Here is a 15,359-nt window from a genome sequence, read left to right as displayed (position 1 = left end):
TTCTCTTAATGGGCGTTGATATTAAAACCGAAAATTGAAAAAAATTGCGTTGTTCGTTTTCTGCGCTTCTGTCTTTAATTAAACTTGAGCATGTTGGTTATCATCGAGAGGTTCCACGGGGTGTCTTCACTTAGAAACGCCTTCTTTGATGCTCTTATGAGCATCGTCAGATAAGATCTCGGAAAGTCGAGCATCGTGATTAGAAGCCTGTCCTCGTTTTCCGAGTCAAAATTTCTTACGTAAACCGTTACGCCTAAATAGATGCTCGTTTCTGTTTCTTTCTTCTCTCCCTTCCTCTCCCTTCCTCTCCCTTCCTCTCCCATCTTTCTAAGTCTATTTTTCTAATTTGCCTGTCTCTCTTCCTCTCTCATGAATACTATGAAAAACGGCAAATTTCACAAGCGGCCTGATATAGCCGCCGATATAAATTACAGCATTGGCCGGAATCCAACGTACAGAATTTACGAGAAGTCGGACTTGTATGTCGGAAGTAATGGCGATGATCGTGTTAAATTTTTCACGAGTATTAAGGTCATAAACCCGATGCGGAGTGATCGATGATTCAACTTGAAAACTGAAAGGAAAATATTCCCCGAAATAAGATTTTTAATGGAGTATTTCGACATTAGAGAAGCTTTTTTATTAATTTTGTACTACTTATCGCAATTTTAATTTCAATTAGAAAATTAACAATAACAATAAAGTTGAATACTCTTACAAAAAAAATCTAAGAGTATGATCTTATTCTATTTTGCGTCAAATATTCGAGAGCGCTATAGAACTTTAAACATTTTTAAGTCTGATCTTTTTATTCAAATGAACGCCTAAAGCGCTTATTAAACGTTATTGCATATTTTTTCCTTTCCTCATAAAATAAAAATGACATTATTTGCTTTTTATTATGTGCGTTGTGCTGAAATTCTGACGATGTGCTTTTGGATGAAGGCTGAGTAAGATCCTGGGTCGGTTGGATATCTCGTTCTAGAATGTTTTTCCAGGAGAGTGTTACCGTGAATTTTACGGAAGTGTTACGCGTAGAACCGCCAGAAAACGATAAGTCAGATAAGCGTCGTATCGGATTTTAAGGTTGCAAAATATATTAATAATTAATACGTGTTTAAAGTAAATAATTAATTTAACAAACATTGAACATTGAAATAATAAAAATATATGAAAACGACGTGATCGCAAAGAGCTTTTAGATACTGATTTAAAGACAGAAGTTATCTGAATGCTCTCAATATACGTGTAACGTATTAAATTATACATTCCGTGAGATCAAGCGCAGTTTAATACCTTGTTTAAGGTAGTTATCCAATTAATGTCTAACCCTCGCGGGGGAATAGATCGCAGATTCAATTTCGCTAACGGCACCGCAAACCGAGCGAAGCGAAGTCAAAGGCGAACAACACTTTTCCGGACTCCTATATTTAATTTCGTAGCGAAAGGGTTAAAGTTGTTTTCGCTGCGTCGGAGTTTCCGTAGGGGCGAAGCGGCGGCGGACGATCGACGCGGATAATCGACACCCTCCCCCTTTTCCCGGTCGCGCCGACTATCGACTGGATCGCGCGCAGGCGGGAGAGTGCACCAAACCGGGAGTAATTTAACGCGGTTCAACGAATGGCCATTGATTTGCGAGGCATCAAACTTCGTGAAAGTTAGCCGCGCTAGTATCGAGGGTGGCCACGCTTTTGTACCTCGTCCCGGCTCGGTTTGTTCTTAGACTGCAGTTACCGGATTCGATTTAACTTCTCCTTCGGGCAAGCGACATAGCACCAAAGACGAAGAGAGAAAGGGAGAGGGAGGGGGAACGAAGAAAGGGCAGGAAGGGAGGAGAGGGAATGCCAGCAGCAATTTGCCAATATCGAAAGTGTTTGTCGATAATCTGTTGCCCGGCAGTCGCTGCTAGTTACCGGCCATTTCCTATCTCTCGCGGATTTCCCGTTTCCATCTCTTGTTCGCACCTTGTCTTTGCTTTTGCAAGAGGAAGGGGAGAAGGTACAGAGAGGAGTAAAAGTATATTTTGTGTGATTTCTTTATTTATTGTATGGTACTAATATAACACAGAATATTACAAGATTCAGGTGATAAGATTTCTTAATTAATTTTTTACCAATAATTTAGGCAGACGCTGTTTTTTTTCTACATTTAATTTATATTTCAATATTATATATTTCACATATAATTAATCTACGCTCGTAAAAACAAATAAGTATTTATTTTCTAAATGATTTAGAATCTTACAGAATATCATCTTGATAACAAAGCAGTAAATGAAATTAGAGATTTTAGAGAGACAGAGATGCAAAAATGTAATCTTCAAATTTAAATAAATTTCTGAACAATATTTTGTTTAACAAAAATTGACTTTACAAACTCCGTTAAAATTAAATTTTATTTTCTCATAAGCACTATTTATTTATAACTCACGGTTTATGCACTTTTTAGATTTGCATAATATAATGTTATCTGTTCTATTCTTGTATTTTATCTTAAGAAAACGAGATAACTGCGCCCTGTCATTCTTATTCGATTACGTGTAACGGCACACAGCAAAATATTCGATTGCTAAGTGTCAGTTGGTCTCTCTCCGATAATTACAATGCCGTTATCGGTACGATTACGCGATGTTATCGGTCCTTTATCAGCTCTTGCAACGACCGGCAAGTTTCACATGCCGAAGTAATTATTTTCTCGACGGCCATCTCTATAACTGTCATTTTTATTGCAATTGTAAAAATCTACAGCTTGTTTTTCACTTGTAAAAATAGTACTGTTTCTTTATCCATTGCGCTTAGTGCCGCGCGATGCAACATGTGTCACGAAAAATACTTTAACACTGTCGTAATTACCTGTTGGTTATCCATTAATAGCAAGAAGGTTAATCTTCTTTATTATTATTTATACTTTTTACTTATCTTTTTTTTCTCTCGGTGACTGTACAGAAAATTTTATGACAACATTTTTATTTTCTTCGACGAATTTTCACGTAGATTAATTACGAATGTTTGTTACGTGGAATGTACAAAGCACTTCAAACCGCTCTTGCGCGCTTTCGATCGTATGACGACAATGTATGTAAATTGTATATTGGCGATCTTGATTCCCCGCGACAATCAATTGATTCTCGAACGAACTAGCCCGATTATCTCACCCGGTAAATCATGCCGCATTGTCGCATGCTTGGGGACCGTATCACGCTATAACGCGGTTACGGCGCCGTAACTTTCTGGAAATTCCGATCTGTGTGCGCGAATGACGGCGGATTTTACCGGAGATTGAGAGCGAACAGACATGGAGAATAGTTCCGAGTGCGTCTCAATTAATGACAGGAACTAAAAGCTCCTCGAAGCCAGAACTCGCTGCGCTCTATGAACTTTTCAGTGGGAGCCAATTATTGCGGCTTTCGATCAACAATTTTTAATGATTGCGTGTTTCACATTTCTAAAAGCTACATTATTTGTTAATAGGCATTGTTACAGAACATTTTACATTTCATGTAACTATATCTTAATAGGATTGTATTTTTAATATTCGATATAAAATAAAAGAGAGAGACAGAGAGTGAAAGGGAGAGTTTAATAATTAAATATAAAATTAAAATTTAAAAGTAACATTTAGTGCAATTTAATCAAAGTATAAATTTATTTAATAGTATTCTGCGGTTGCTTGCGCGTTACGTATATTAGAGATTGTTTTAAATGTTAGTTCAACAGCAATACGTTTCTTTCGTTTTCTTCGTTTCGAGATATCAAAGCTAAAGAACCGCGGAAATTGAACATTAAATGTTTTCTGAGATACTAGGCACGCTTATTAAAGAAGTTTACTTAAGTGAACATACTTTGTTAAGATTTTTACTTTGCTGATGTTTTACTTTATCATTTCTTCAATCACAAGGCTTCGTGTCTCGAAAGAAGGCGGGGTATTATTATTTGAAATAACGTCCTCATTTGTAGTCTAAACGGTCAAGAAGTAACATCGTCCATCGATGAAAAATACCTTGATAAAGGCTCGTCTTTCATTGCTCACATTTGCGAAGAATCCTCCCCGTCGATGGAGACACTTACGGCTTCCGAGTATGCATCGCACCATTTTTATTCATGTTTTCCCCGCGTGGAGAATCTCGAGAGAGGTATATCTTACGTATCACCATGCATCTTCCCGATACTTTTATAACAAGTCAACGGGAAATGCGCTCCTCCGTGTCTCCCTTTCGCGTTTCACGAAGTGTTCTCGAATAGAATCGAATCTCTGTGTGTCCTCCGGACACGTTCGCCCGATGCGTCGCTCATTCGCTACTGCTGTTAGTGAAAGAGCTCCCGCCGCAGTCGCATCCGCAAATGTATTTTCATGTTGCAAGCAAAGCTGCATTTCTATAGACGCGCGATAGCTGATCATTTATACGGCATATTACGAAAAGCGACACGGTTGCTCGTGGATTTTCTGCAAATTACGATCAGTTATTTTAGGCTATTTTAAATACACAACTCATTTCCTAACAAACAAAAATTTAAGTAATTGGTTTTTTGTTTAGTTTGTCACAATTCTTCTATTTTACAAAGTATTTTTCAAATCGAGATCGAAATTTAAAATTTTGTTGAAATTTTTAGTGAAAAAGTATAAAAATGTTTGGTTTTCTACTTTTTTATTTTTTTTACGACGATAAGCATCACTTTGAGGATTCAAAATTTACGATGCAGACGGAATACATTAATTGCATATGTCAACGATGAAAGCATAAAATTTGAGTTATTGGTTTCTTGTTTAGTCACAATTCTTCTATTTTACAAAGTATTTTTCAAATCGAGATCTAAATTTAAAATTTTGTTGAAATTTTTAGTGAAAAAGTATAGAAACGTTTGGTTTTTTAGCTTTTAAGTCAAAATTCTTTATTAGTGCTTAATGTAAAAATATCTTTTTCTTACAAAAAATGAGAAAATAAGTTCTTTTTAGTTCTCTGCCATACCAAGAAAATACGTGACTTTTGGAATATTCTATGGAACATTAACTTCTAAAGTCTGAAATAATTGTGAAGAATCGATATAAGGTATTTTATTATTCCTTTGCACACGCACACACGTTACCAAAGCGTTAGCAACGCGTTACCAGCGCTACTTAAGAGAACTCTATTTCCGCTTTCATAAAGGTACTTTGTATTTTCATAAAAGAAAATGTTGAAAAAAAAGATACAAGTTTACAAATTAAGTCATTCATCGTTTCAAGGATTCAAGAAAATGTATATACGATTGTCGTAAACCACTATGTAAAGTCTGCCTCGACCGCAAAAGGGTTACTGCATGGACAGATGGTCGGCATGGTTCTGCATTGGCAGAATGGAGAGGCTTTATCCCGACAAAACTCGCGCCCTTCATTGCCATAGAAACTTGTCCGATCGAAGAAACCTTTATTGGCCTATTGACTGCAAAAACGTAACTGGTATCTACGATAAAAATCTACCTTACGGTTTACACGCGGAATATGCTAGAATTCTGTTACAAAACTCGCTCCGCTTATCGTCTACATTTTTTCGTACGTTGATAAAACATCACGCAAACTGTCTCGAATAAAGTATTAGAATATTTTTTAATATCAGCCGTAATTGACAAAACACATCTGAAATAATTGAATAATTTATTAAATATTTTGATAATTCAAGAGCACGATGGTATACAGATTACATACGGTTTTATAAATAGAGTTTAAAAAATGGAAAAGAGGAATATTTAACAGGAATGTCGAATCAAAATTAATTATATATAATCTTAATTACCTTTATAACATATAATATATAAATATTTAATTCATGAATTTCCATTACATTTGAAATTACATTTGAAACTTTTTATTATCGAGTTCAAAAGAATTGTTCAAATATCGTGATTCTAAAATATAAATATCTCTGTATATCACATGAATAAGGGTACATATATTATAATAATAAAATTGATGGATGCGAATTTAGCATGCATTCGCTCCTTTAACATTCATCGTGATCGAAAATTTTCGGGGTAAGGGTGGAATGTTGTTGTGGTAATAATACAAAAGCCCGCGCGCTAAAACGGACGTAGTGATTACAGAAGGTCGCACTCGAAACAATAGGCCATCCCCAAAGTCGGTGCATCACCCAAACCAACGGGCGGGATGATCGCATGCGTTTTGCGTATTTGCGTATAGCTGGCTGCTCTTTAGCTCTGTCCACGAGCAATCCGATATTCGGCAAAGCGTTGCCGATCGACTGCGCGCCTCGCTTGCATTGCACCTTGCCGATCGATCGTAATCGATCGGTCAACGATCGCACGCTTAGCGGATGCCTCACGCTTCGCAGGACTGAATCGAATTTCGATTACGATTTTGACCGACTCACGCACGCGGACATCAAACGCACTTTAACCACCCTCCGCGCAAACATTCCGTTTGTAATCATCGGATCACAGTACGCGTCAGCTCGAAAGCGCGGAAGAATCGTGCAAAGAAATATTGTCATCCATAACGAAAAAGCCGATATTTCGATATTATTTAGTTATTTATGTTATTATTCTTAAACGACGTACTACAATATATCATACAATAATCTAGTATCTCAATATTCATCGCTATTATTTATTGCTGAATGAGAAATCTCTTATAACGACACTCGAACATCGCCATTTATAAATTATGTAGCGCAGACTCATTGTCTATTAAGAAAACTAGGTCAAATAATATTACAATACACGAAAAGTGCATTAAATATATTTAAAAGCATTTTTATTTTTTAATAAGTTTTTTTTTAGCAGGAATACTGTTGTTTCGATGATACATAATAATGATAAAATTATATAAATTTATATTTTATGTAAATAAATTTATTATATATATTATACATACATATATTAATAAATAGAATAAATAATGTATAAATTTTTATTTATTTATATATTATTTATCGTTTATACTATCAGTTTTATATCGAATGTAATCTATTTTCTCAAAAAATGTAACACAAGAAATATATTTTCTTTTACTAACATGAGCGAGCGATATATACATTACAAATATATATATAAAACAAGTTATTTCTATTTGCTAGAGAAACAATTGCTACATAAATCGTTGGAAACAATTCATGGTTAATGGCAAAACTAAAGTTGCAAAAAACGATATCAATCTTGTCGGAGAAAATACAAGAAATTGACATGATGAAAGATAAATATCGAACGATAAAACTAAATCTGCCGAAATAAATCACGCGCAATCATTTGTTATCCGAGGCCATTTAACATGTATGTCAACGGTACCCAATTACACCGTGACTGTATTTGTATTTATGTCGAAAAAAATGTCAGTCTGTGCGGTAGTGACGTTTTAACAAAATTCTATAACATTAAACCATTGATTAGTTGAAAGCGTTTCAAATATTTCTATATAGATGAAGTAAATCGAACTTCCGATAATTGTATGTCATACGCGTATGAAAAAAAAGGGCAGGAACTTTACGCTCGAAATTGTTTCGTAAAGGTACTCGCGGAGCATTGTTGCATGTCTTAAGCATATGGCGTAAAATATCGTGTCTAGCTATGCGGAATAATTACATTGCTTTGCAGTTAAATCAGAGTAGCGTAAAGACGCTTAAAAGCTCTTCCTACCTTAAAGGAATTCATTAAATTATTAGAGTAAATTACAAGATTCCTGAAATTGATCGAAATCAATGTAATCCTTTTAACTGTTAAATGAGTATATGTGTTATTTACGGTGCAACGGCTGCGCGTTTGATGGGCTGCAGTAAATCACCGTCGTAACGACAGATCGTTTGAATTCGGTAGATCCGAGAGCGCGCAGAGCTCGCGCGCGGAAAAGTGCAAAAAGAAGACGAGAGTCGCTGCGGCGTTAATTACGGCGCGCGGCGCGCTTAAGTGTCGCCATTTAGCCCAGGATTAATCTGTCACGCGGCGAGCGTGAAAAACTATCCGTTTAAGAAGCCGACTTTCATGGAGGACCGTTTGATTGGCAGTTCCCGAGACAGACAGAAGGAGAGAAAGAAAGAGATGGGAAGGAAGATAGAGTTCGTCTCGGTACGCGTCCCTCTCGCGCTCGCACTTATAAAGCCTCTTCGCTCGCGCGTATATTCGACTCGGAAGTGGCGTGAAGAGAGGGAGTGAGACGAGAGGACAGGGAAGCGGGGAGGAAGACTTTATTTTCGGTAGTCCGATGACGTTCACCAGCTCTCGCGCAAACGAAGAGGAGCGCGTCCCGGCGCGAAAGAGGAGAAGATGAAGACGACGGCGCAAAAGAAGAAGAGAGAAAAGAACCCGAGGCGGAGGAGAAAGATGATGAAGAAGAAGAAGAAGAAGAAGAAGAAGAAGAAGAAGAGGGCAACTCCGAATACAATTTAAAAGATGACGAACAGCCGTACAAGCGAGGAGTACGACCGAACGCGAGAGATAAAGAGCGCCGTCTCTCGCAGAGAAGACGGCGAACAGGCGGGAGACCGAAAAGGGAGAGAGAGAGAGAGAAAGAGAGAGAGAGAGAGAGAGAGAGAGAGAGAGAGAGAGAGAGAGAGAGAGAGAGAGAGAGAGAGAGAGAGAGAGAGAGAGAGAGAGAGAGAGAGAGAGAGAGAGAAAGAGAAAGAGAGGACAGAAAGAGAGGACAGTGCGAAGGACAGAGAGAACCATCGAGGGAACTCACGAAGCGGCGAACGACAGAGCGACAGAGATAGAGGGGAAAGAGCGAGCGTGAGAGCGGGGTGCAGAGGAGGACCGTGAGGATCACGCGTGCGGTTCCTTCGGTTGTTAGGTCGTTGTTATACAGGTTCTTAAAGGTCCCGTCGTCGCTCCGTCTCACTTCGGCGCGGTTGCGGTGCGCGCAAAAGCCTCGACCGGCATCCACCAGGAGCCGCTGACGCTGTGGCCGGCCTCGGTTCTGTGCGAGCGGGTCGCTCAGTCTAATTTGAACCGTCGCGCGCGCCCGACACGCGGGGCCACCGACGATCTCCCTTCCTCTGGCTCTCGCGACACGCGTGACACGCGAGCCGCCTCGTGTGTGCATGCCGCGTGCGACACACGCGACTTTATCCCCCGTCGTGGAAATCTCGTCCGGGACCGCGCGACCATCCTCGCGAGAGGAGACGGTTCCCAGCGTACGCGCGCGAGAGAAAGGGAGATAAAAAAAAAAAAAAGAAAAGAAAAGAGAGAGAAAGTTTCGAAAAATAGAGCAGGGGGAGAAAAGAAGAAGTAACGCGCGGATGACAGCGAGTACAAATTACACGCCGTCTCCTTTCCCCGACTCGTCACTCCTCTCTCGGCTCTCCTTTGTCGCGCGGATCTGAGAGGATGGCCCGCTAGAAAAGCGAAAACCGTGCGTAGCGTAATGCGCACGACGAGAGAGTGGTAAGCAAGCGACCGAAAAGAGTGTAGTGCGCACACGAGCGAGCGGACGGGCGGCCGCAGAGTTGAGAGAGTAGCGGGCGCGTCGTCTCGTGGGTATATTTAAATAGTGTCTCGGCTGGTCAGAGAGGAAGCCGACGCTTCCTTCGTCGTCGTCGTGTTCTTCGTCTTCGTCGTCGTTACCGCCACTGCCGTCTGTTTCGTATTTCTGCTTTCGTTTTCAACATTTCGAAGTCCGCGGCTTGACTCCCTCCCTGTCTCTCTCTCTCTCTCTTGCTCTCTCTTTCTCTCTGTTGTTTTTGAAGTGCAACGCGATAAGGAGGCTCGGACAGCGCGAGGGGGTGACGAGATAATCACTCGCGGAATCCCGCTCGGCTCGATGTTACTGACGGATCGGTGGGGATCGGCGCTCTTGACGGTCGCGGATATTCCCTGCTGCGAAGTCGATCAGTTCTGTCTGTCTGCGAACGCGAGCGAACACGTGGATTAGAAGCCTACTGCTACTCATCATTCGGCCGGCTCTTTAGTTCATCGATTATCAAGAATCAAAGTCTCCCTCGTTCGGAATCGTGAAAGGACTCGGAATTCGCGGTAGAACAATTAACGAGGCTCAAGTCGGATCAGAATGATCGTGCCGATCGCGAATCATAATGATCAGGATCTGTGAGAGATCGATGCTGGTTGTTGCGTCCGCGATCGTCGCAGCCGCCGGACGGGATCATTTGCGATAATACAACACTCTTCCGAAAAAGAGACGAAGAGAGAGAGAGACGCAGGGACAGGAAGAGAGACAGAAGCGGGCCGCATGGTGCGGTTCGCCACGACTGCCTCCGCCGGCTTCAAGGATGAAGAGCATGGTGTCGCGTAGGATGAAGACAAATGTGGAAGAAGCCCCGACGTTCCATTACCGGTGGTACAACATCTCGTGAGGATTCGGAAGAGGAAGCTGATAAAGAAGCGATTTGGCTATTCGACGAGGTGGGGACGGAGTCGCGGAGTCGAGTCGCGCCTCGATTCACAAGTGACCGTGAGATAAGAGTTATCGGGCATAGTGAACTTTACGTTGACGTAAGACTCGCGAGTATTCGCGGCAACGAAAGGGGCTCGCTCTGCGAGCTCGAGGAGGAGGAGGGGGCGAGAAGCACGTGCCTCTGTGCGAGTCGGGGTGACCGAGGTGTCGACCTCACCCCCGATCACACCGCTTAACCAGGTTGGATGATGTGGGCGCCTCTGCTTTTGGCCGGGTTCTTAAGCGGCTGGTGGGGCGCACTGGCGCTCGCTGCGGCACCCCCCGCCATTCGGGACACCCTCGGGGAGACATCCAGGGCGGCCACGGGCATCATCGAGACGAGGTATTATCGTCCACGATCGCTGAGCGTGGACCGAGTCCTTGGCGAGGATTATCAATCACGAGGAGAAGTTGGGGGGCATCCCGCGCGTCGCGACCTTGACAAAGTTCTGCTGGTTGATCCAAGCTCGGTGAACCAGGTGCAAGATCTTTCCACCGGAAGAGAACATCCGCTGCAGAATGACGCGCGACGGATCTTGCAATACTTCCACGGCGGAGCGTCGCCCGAGAAGAATTTCGGGACTCGATCGATCACATCGAGTCTGCCGAAAATGGAGGGGTTCGCGAAGAATATCCTTTCTGCCGTCGAGGCGGCGGAAAACGCCCGCGTCCTTCACCCAGAGATGAACGAGTCCGGTCTGACTCGCGCGCCTCATCACTCCTCGTCGCAAACACCTCTTACGTATCCGCCGGCGGTGGCACCGGCGCCGACGGAATCGTCGATGGAGCGGCCGCGAATCGTCAGATCAACGAAGCAACGACCAAAGAACCGCACCAAGGCGGACTCGCCGCGCGAGCAGCGACGCCGATGCAAGAACAAGGAAAAAGGCTGCCGCGGTCAGAACTGGTGCCCCGCCGTCGACGTGGGCAATCGAGCCTTCCTGGCGCCCACTGTATTCGAGGGTAAAGCTCGTAGCATGTCCTCGCTGAGGAAGCCCGGCTCGAACTACGCGGTGACCTTCGAGGTAAAGCAGGTTTACAAGAGCCAACCGGGCTTCCAGCCGCTGCAGAAGAACGACAGCGTGCGACTGCACTTTCGTGACAAATTGGCGCCCGGCAAGTCGACCGTGTGCAACGGCCACGAGAACGGCGGCAAGGGCGGCAACAAGCAGCAGCAGCAGCAGCAACAGCAGCAACAGCGCGATAATCCGAGTGGTGTGGTGCGAGCCAATATTAAAAGGGGCAAAGTGTATTTAGTGTTTGTGAATCGCGTGGGACCCAGGAACTTCACGATCCTCGGCGAGCCGGTGATCCGAAGCAAGAAGAACGAACAGGCCGTGCAGGCTGTCGTTCGGCCTGATTACGGTGAGTCACAGAAATTATATTATCTATCTTTCTCGATTGAGATAGTCAGTCGGTCGTTTGCCGATAAAAAGTGATAATCGAAGAATTATAAAAGATTTATTATCATATACGGTGCAACATTTCTATCAAAGACTGAAAGAATTTTTCCTTAACAAAAACGCAAAGATATCGATGACGCTTTAGTTATAATCAATGCAAAAGTTAATTAATAATGTAATGAGATAATCAAATCTTATTTGATAAATCTCCAATTTTTCACTTCAGCCGAATCATATAATTTAGCTTGGCTGTGCCAGGATATCTAAGCTAAAATAGCTTAACTACTAAGATATCTAATTTTGAAATCTACGAGAAAAATGTTCGCCATTTTGCGTTCAAACGTAAGGAGAAATTATTTCCGACGTCTTTCGATAGCCTACAACATGTATCGATCCGCGAAATGCACCAATAAGCGAGATCGCTATACATTTATAAGCAAAAGAACTGACGTCCCTAAGGGCGTTTGAGTTTGACTAAACAGGAGTACACCGCGGGATTTCTCATTTATCCAATAATTGTTCGTCGCAGAGCGACCGCTTCGATCGATTTGTGATGACTCGAGGGCACGATCGAGCTCAGTGCACTCTGCCGAACGACTGATAGTTTTTTGAAACGTGTCGTCGATGTAGAATTCTCGATCAGCTCCGGGATATAGCATGGCAATATTGTTAATACGAGAGGGACGCTCCCCAACGTATGTACATATTTCCCTTTTGCAGATAGCCCGGCAATATGGCAACTAACTTGTATAAACGCACGTAAATATTTTAATTCGCACGTGATATAGCCGGACTGCGATATGTACGGGCGTATTCCGCGCAGAAATTAGGTAATGACATTCACTAATTTGCAGAACATGTTTCAATTGATAATTAAAACGTGAACTTACGCCGAAAAAAATAAAAATTGTATAGAAATTTAGCGGAATTTATTTTCAATTCGAATAACTTTTACGATCAATGTGATGATCCCCGCGGAATTGCTACGTTTTAATTTCCTGCAGTTGCGTGCAATATTCATGATTTAATACAATTTTAATTGATATTGAAACCATTGATAATTTATAATAGACGAAATTGAGACCTATATGATATTAAAATCGTAGAATTTATAACGCGCTTCTCGCTTTTAGATTTTTTGATCAAGAAGCTTCAATAAAACTCTTGATAAAATTTTAGCTCTTATTGAAAATCCGATAATGCTGTAATATATTGTTTTATAAAATTCATAATTCTCGCGAGTTTTCAGTTCCCTCGAAAAACGTTGATGTCATAAAGGAAGCTTCGTGAAAGCTGACGTACGAGAGAAACACTTCTACCGGTAATCCCTCCGCTTCCGCGAATTTCAAGGACGTCGTAATCGCTGGCGTGTGAAGTGTCCAAGCGTCGGATTATCTCGCCATGACTACGACGCCTACGTGGAAAAGAGGCGCTCCTCGAGCGCGATTGTCGGGACGCACGGCGTCGCGCTTATATTTAAACTGCCACGTAAGTTGCGAATCCGCGACGCGTCGCGTCGCGTCGGCTTGGACCGTGTGTATCACAGTAAGCGCCTTCTTCATATTCGCACGCGAGCGCTTCGTAATCGCCGATTAGTAACGCGCGCCGTCGCTCCCGTCGACGTCGCGTCGCGTCGCGTCGGTGCGTAACGAGCGATGAGTTTTTGAAGGTGGTCCAATTTGCCGCCGACGGCGGTTCAATGCGCTTCCACCTCTCCGCGCGATCTCGGCGTTGACGAGACCACTGGCCCTCACTTTATCGTATAGTAGCTGCATGGACCGTTGCCGGATGACTCTACCGTTTGATTCGCATGACGACCTTCCGCGGTCTATTTATCGCGCTGAACGTGACGAACGTGACGAGCAGGGTGTTGTGTTTCTCCCTTGAGAACCGCGCTCGTAAGATCCTCGCGAGTAACTCTGAATTTACAATCGTGCATTTCTGTTTTGCTTTTTTAATTTATTAAGTTTGTTTATTTATTTATTAGATTTCGTTACTTTAGATTCTTTTAAATTATAGGGTTTCTTTTCTTAAGTTAGGTTTCTTAAAAATTAAGGAATATATGTTATACTCTTGACTGCCTTTTAAAACTTAACTATTTCATCTAAATAAAAAATACGAAGCATCTATTTTAGTAGATTGTATCGATGATGATTGTATTACAGAATTAATGCTTAAATAGAATAATCGATTTATTTCGTGAATCTCTGCATTATAGAGAGTTCTTACGAGTAGATGAAAAAGTATATATTCTGATATGCGATATTTTGCATTTTTCATTAAGACATTTCAAGATTTACTCAATTTTAAAAGTAATTAGATATTAAATAACGTATTAAACAAGAAATAAATGTCTATTTAATCTACAAGTATCTCTAATATACTCTAAGTATCCGTATTAAACATTTTTAAAAACATACAGTATTAATGAAAATTTAAAACTTTTAGATTTTATATTTAATTAATCTTTTTATTTCTCAGAAAAGATATTTTTTTTCATACAGATATTAAATCAACATAATTTAAAGGTATGGAAAATGTTTGATAGAAATTAAATACATTATATAGCTAAAGATTTAAACTGAAAATAGATTAATACGTAGAAACTATTTTCTACATTGAAACTCTGAAAATGTCAATGTTGCTCGTTCAATGCGGTAGAAATCGCTGACGCAATTGAGACACGAGTAAGAAACGATCCGATTTGATTTACCTTAAACGCTCGGTGCGGAAAAGTAGAAAGCCGCCGGCAGTACGACAAATTCCGCGCGAGCATTGGAGGATGACGGGAGAGGTCGCAGGCTTGCAAATTTTCTTCTTATCTTGAACCTCGCGTCGTGTCGGAACGTAAGCGGTAATCGTAAGCGCGCGCGCGTGTCAGTTCCACCTGTCCTTAACAGTTAACAAGCGGCGTGTAATCGCGACGACGACAGACAGGTCGGAGCGAGCGAATCGCACGCGCTCCGGTCTGTTAACGGAATAAGAAACATTAATGAAACACGATAGTTAGCTTCGCGTCTATTATCCCACATACGTTCCAAATATTTATTGATTTTCTCCCGCTCGTTCATTTTCCGACAGAGTTTAATTTGCTGGAAACTGTCGGCACGCAAAATGCTCCAATTATTTGAAATTATTGCTTAATTAGCTGATTCTTATTTTAATAATTGCTAGTCTCTTTCAGATCAATAATTTGCTATTAATTCTTAAAAATTAGTTTTTAAAGAATTTGCAAGTTAATTGTTGAGCGCAAACGGAGATTAACAATTATCAAGTAAAATAAAACATTTATTTATTTGATAATAATAATTTGATGTATATTTTAAACGATATGAAATAATTTGCGCTGAAGAATCTATCTGCCGTCGAAGGGAAGTGTGTGTGTGTGTGTATCTGGGACACCCCGTAGACGTGCAGAGGTCAGGTCAACCGCTACCGAGACTGGCTCTTGATGAAACAGATAATGAGCTGCTGGCGTAATCGATACGGACACTTGCAGATAACCGATGCTGCGATCGTAAACATCGGGAAAAATTCAGTCGGAAGCAATGCGGCACTTTGTTGCAGAAGTTCGATCTGATCAAT

General features: G+C 41.6%; 1 protein-coding gene across 2 annotated transcripts in view; it reads left to right on the top strand.

The window, feature by feature from the left end:
• The first annotated feature begins 6,890 nt into the window (after window positions 1-6,890).
• Window positions 6,891-15,359, top strand: part of vn (membrane-bound neuregulin protein vein) — a 309,296-nt gene continuing 300,827 nt past the window's right edge. The window contains exon 1 of one of the 2 annotated variants that reach the window (XR_001100113.2): window positions 6,891-11,736. Coding sequence is in view for 1 of the 2 variants with exons in the window: in XM_012360915.2 (XP_012216338.1) it covers window positions 10,578-11,736 (1,159 nt within the window). In the remaining variant the exon portion in view is untranslated. The remainder of the gene's footprint in view (window positions 11,737-15,359) is intronic. The other variant, XM_012360915.2, reaches the window with a different exon arrangement.

The sequence above is a fragment of the Linepithema humile genome, chromosome 7 (genome assembly GCF_040581485.1).
Source record: "Linepithema humile isolate Giens D197 chromosome 7, Lhum_UNIL_v1.0, whole genome shotgun sequence".
Classification (NCBI taxonomy): domain Eukaryota; kingdom Metazoa; phylum Arthropoda; class Insecta; order Hymenoptera; family Formicidae; genus Linepithema; species Linepithema humile.
This window is presented reverse-complemented; position numbering and strand designations above follow the sequence as displayed.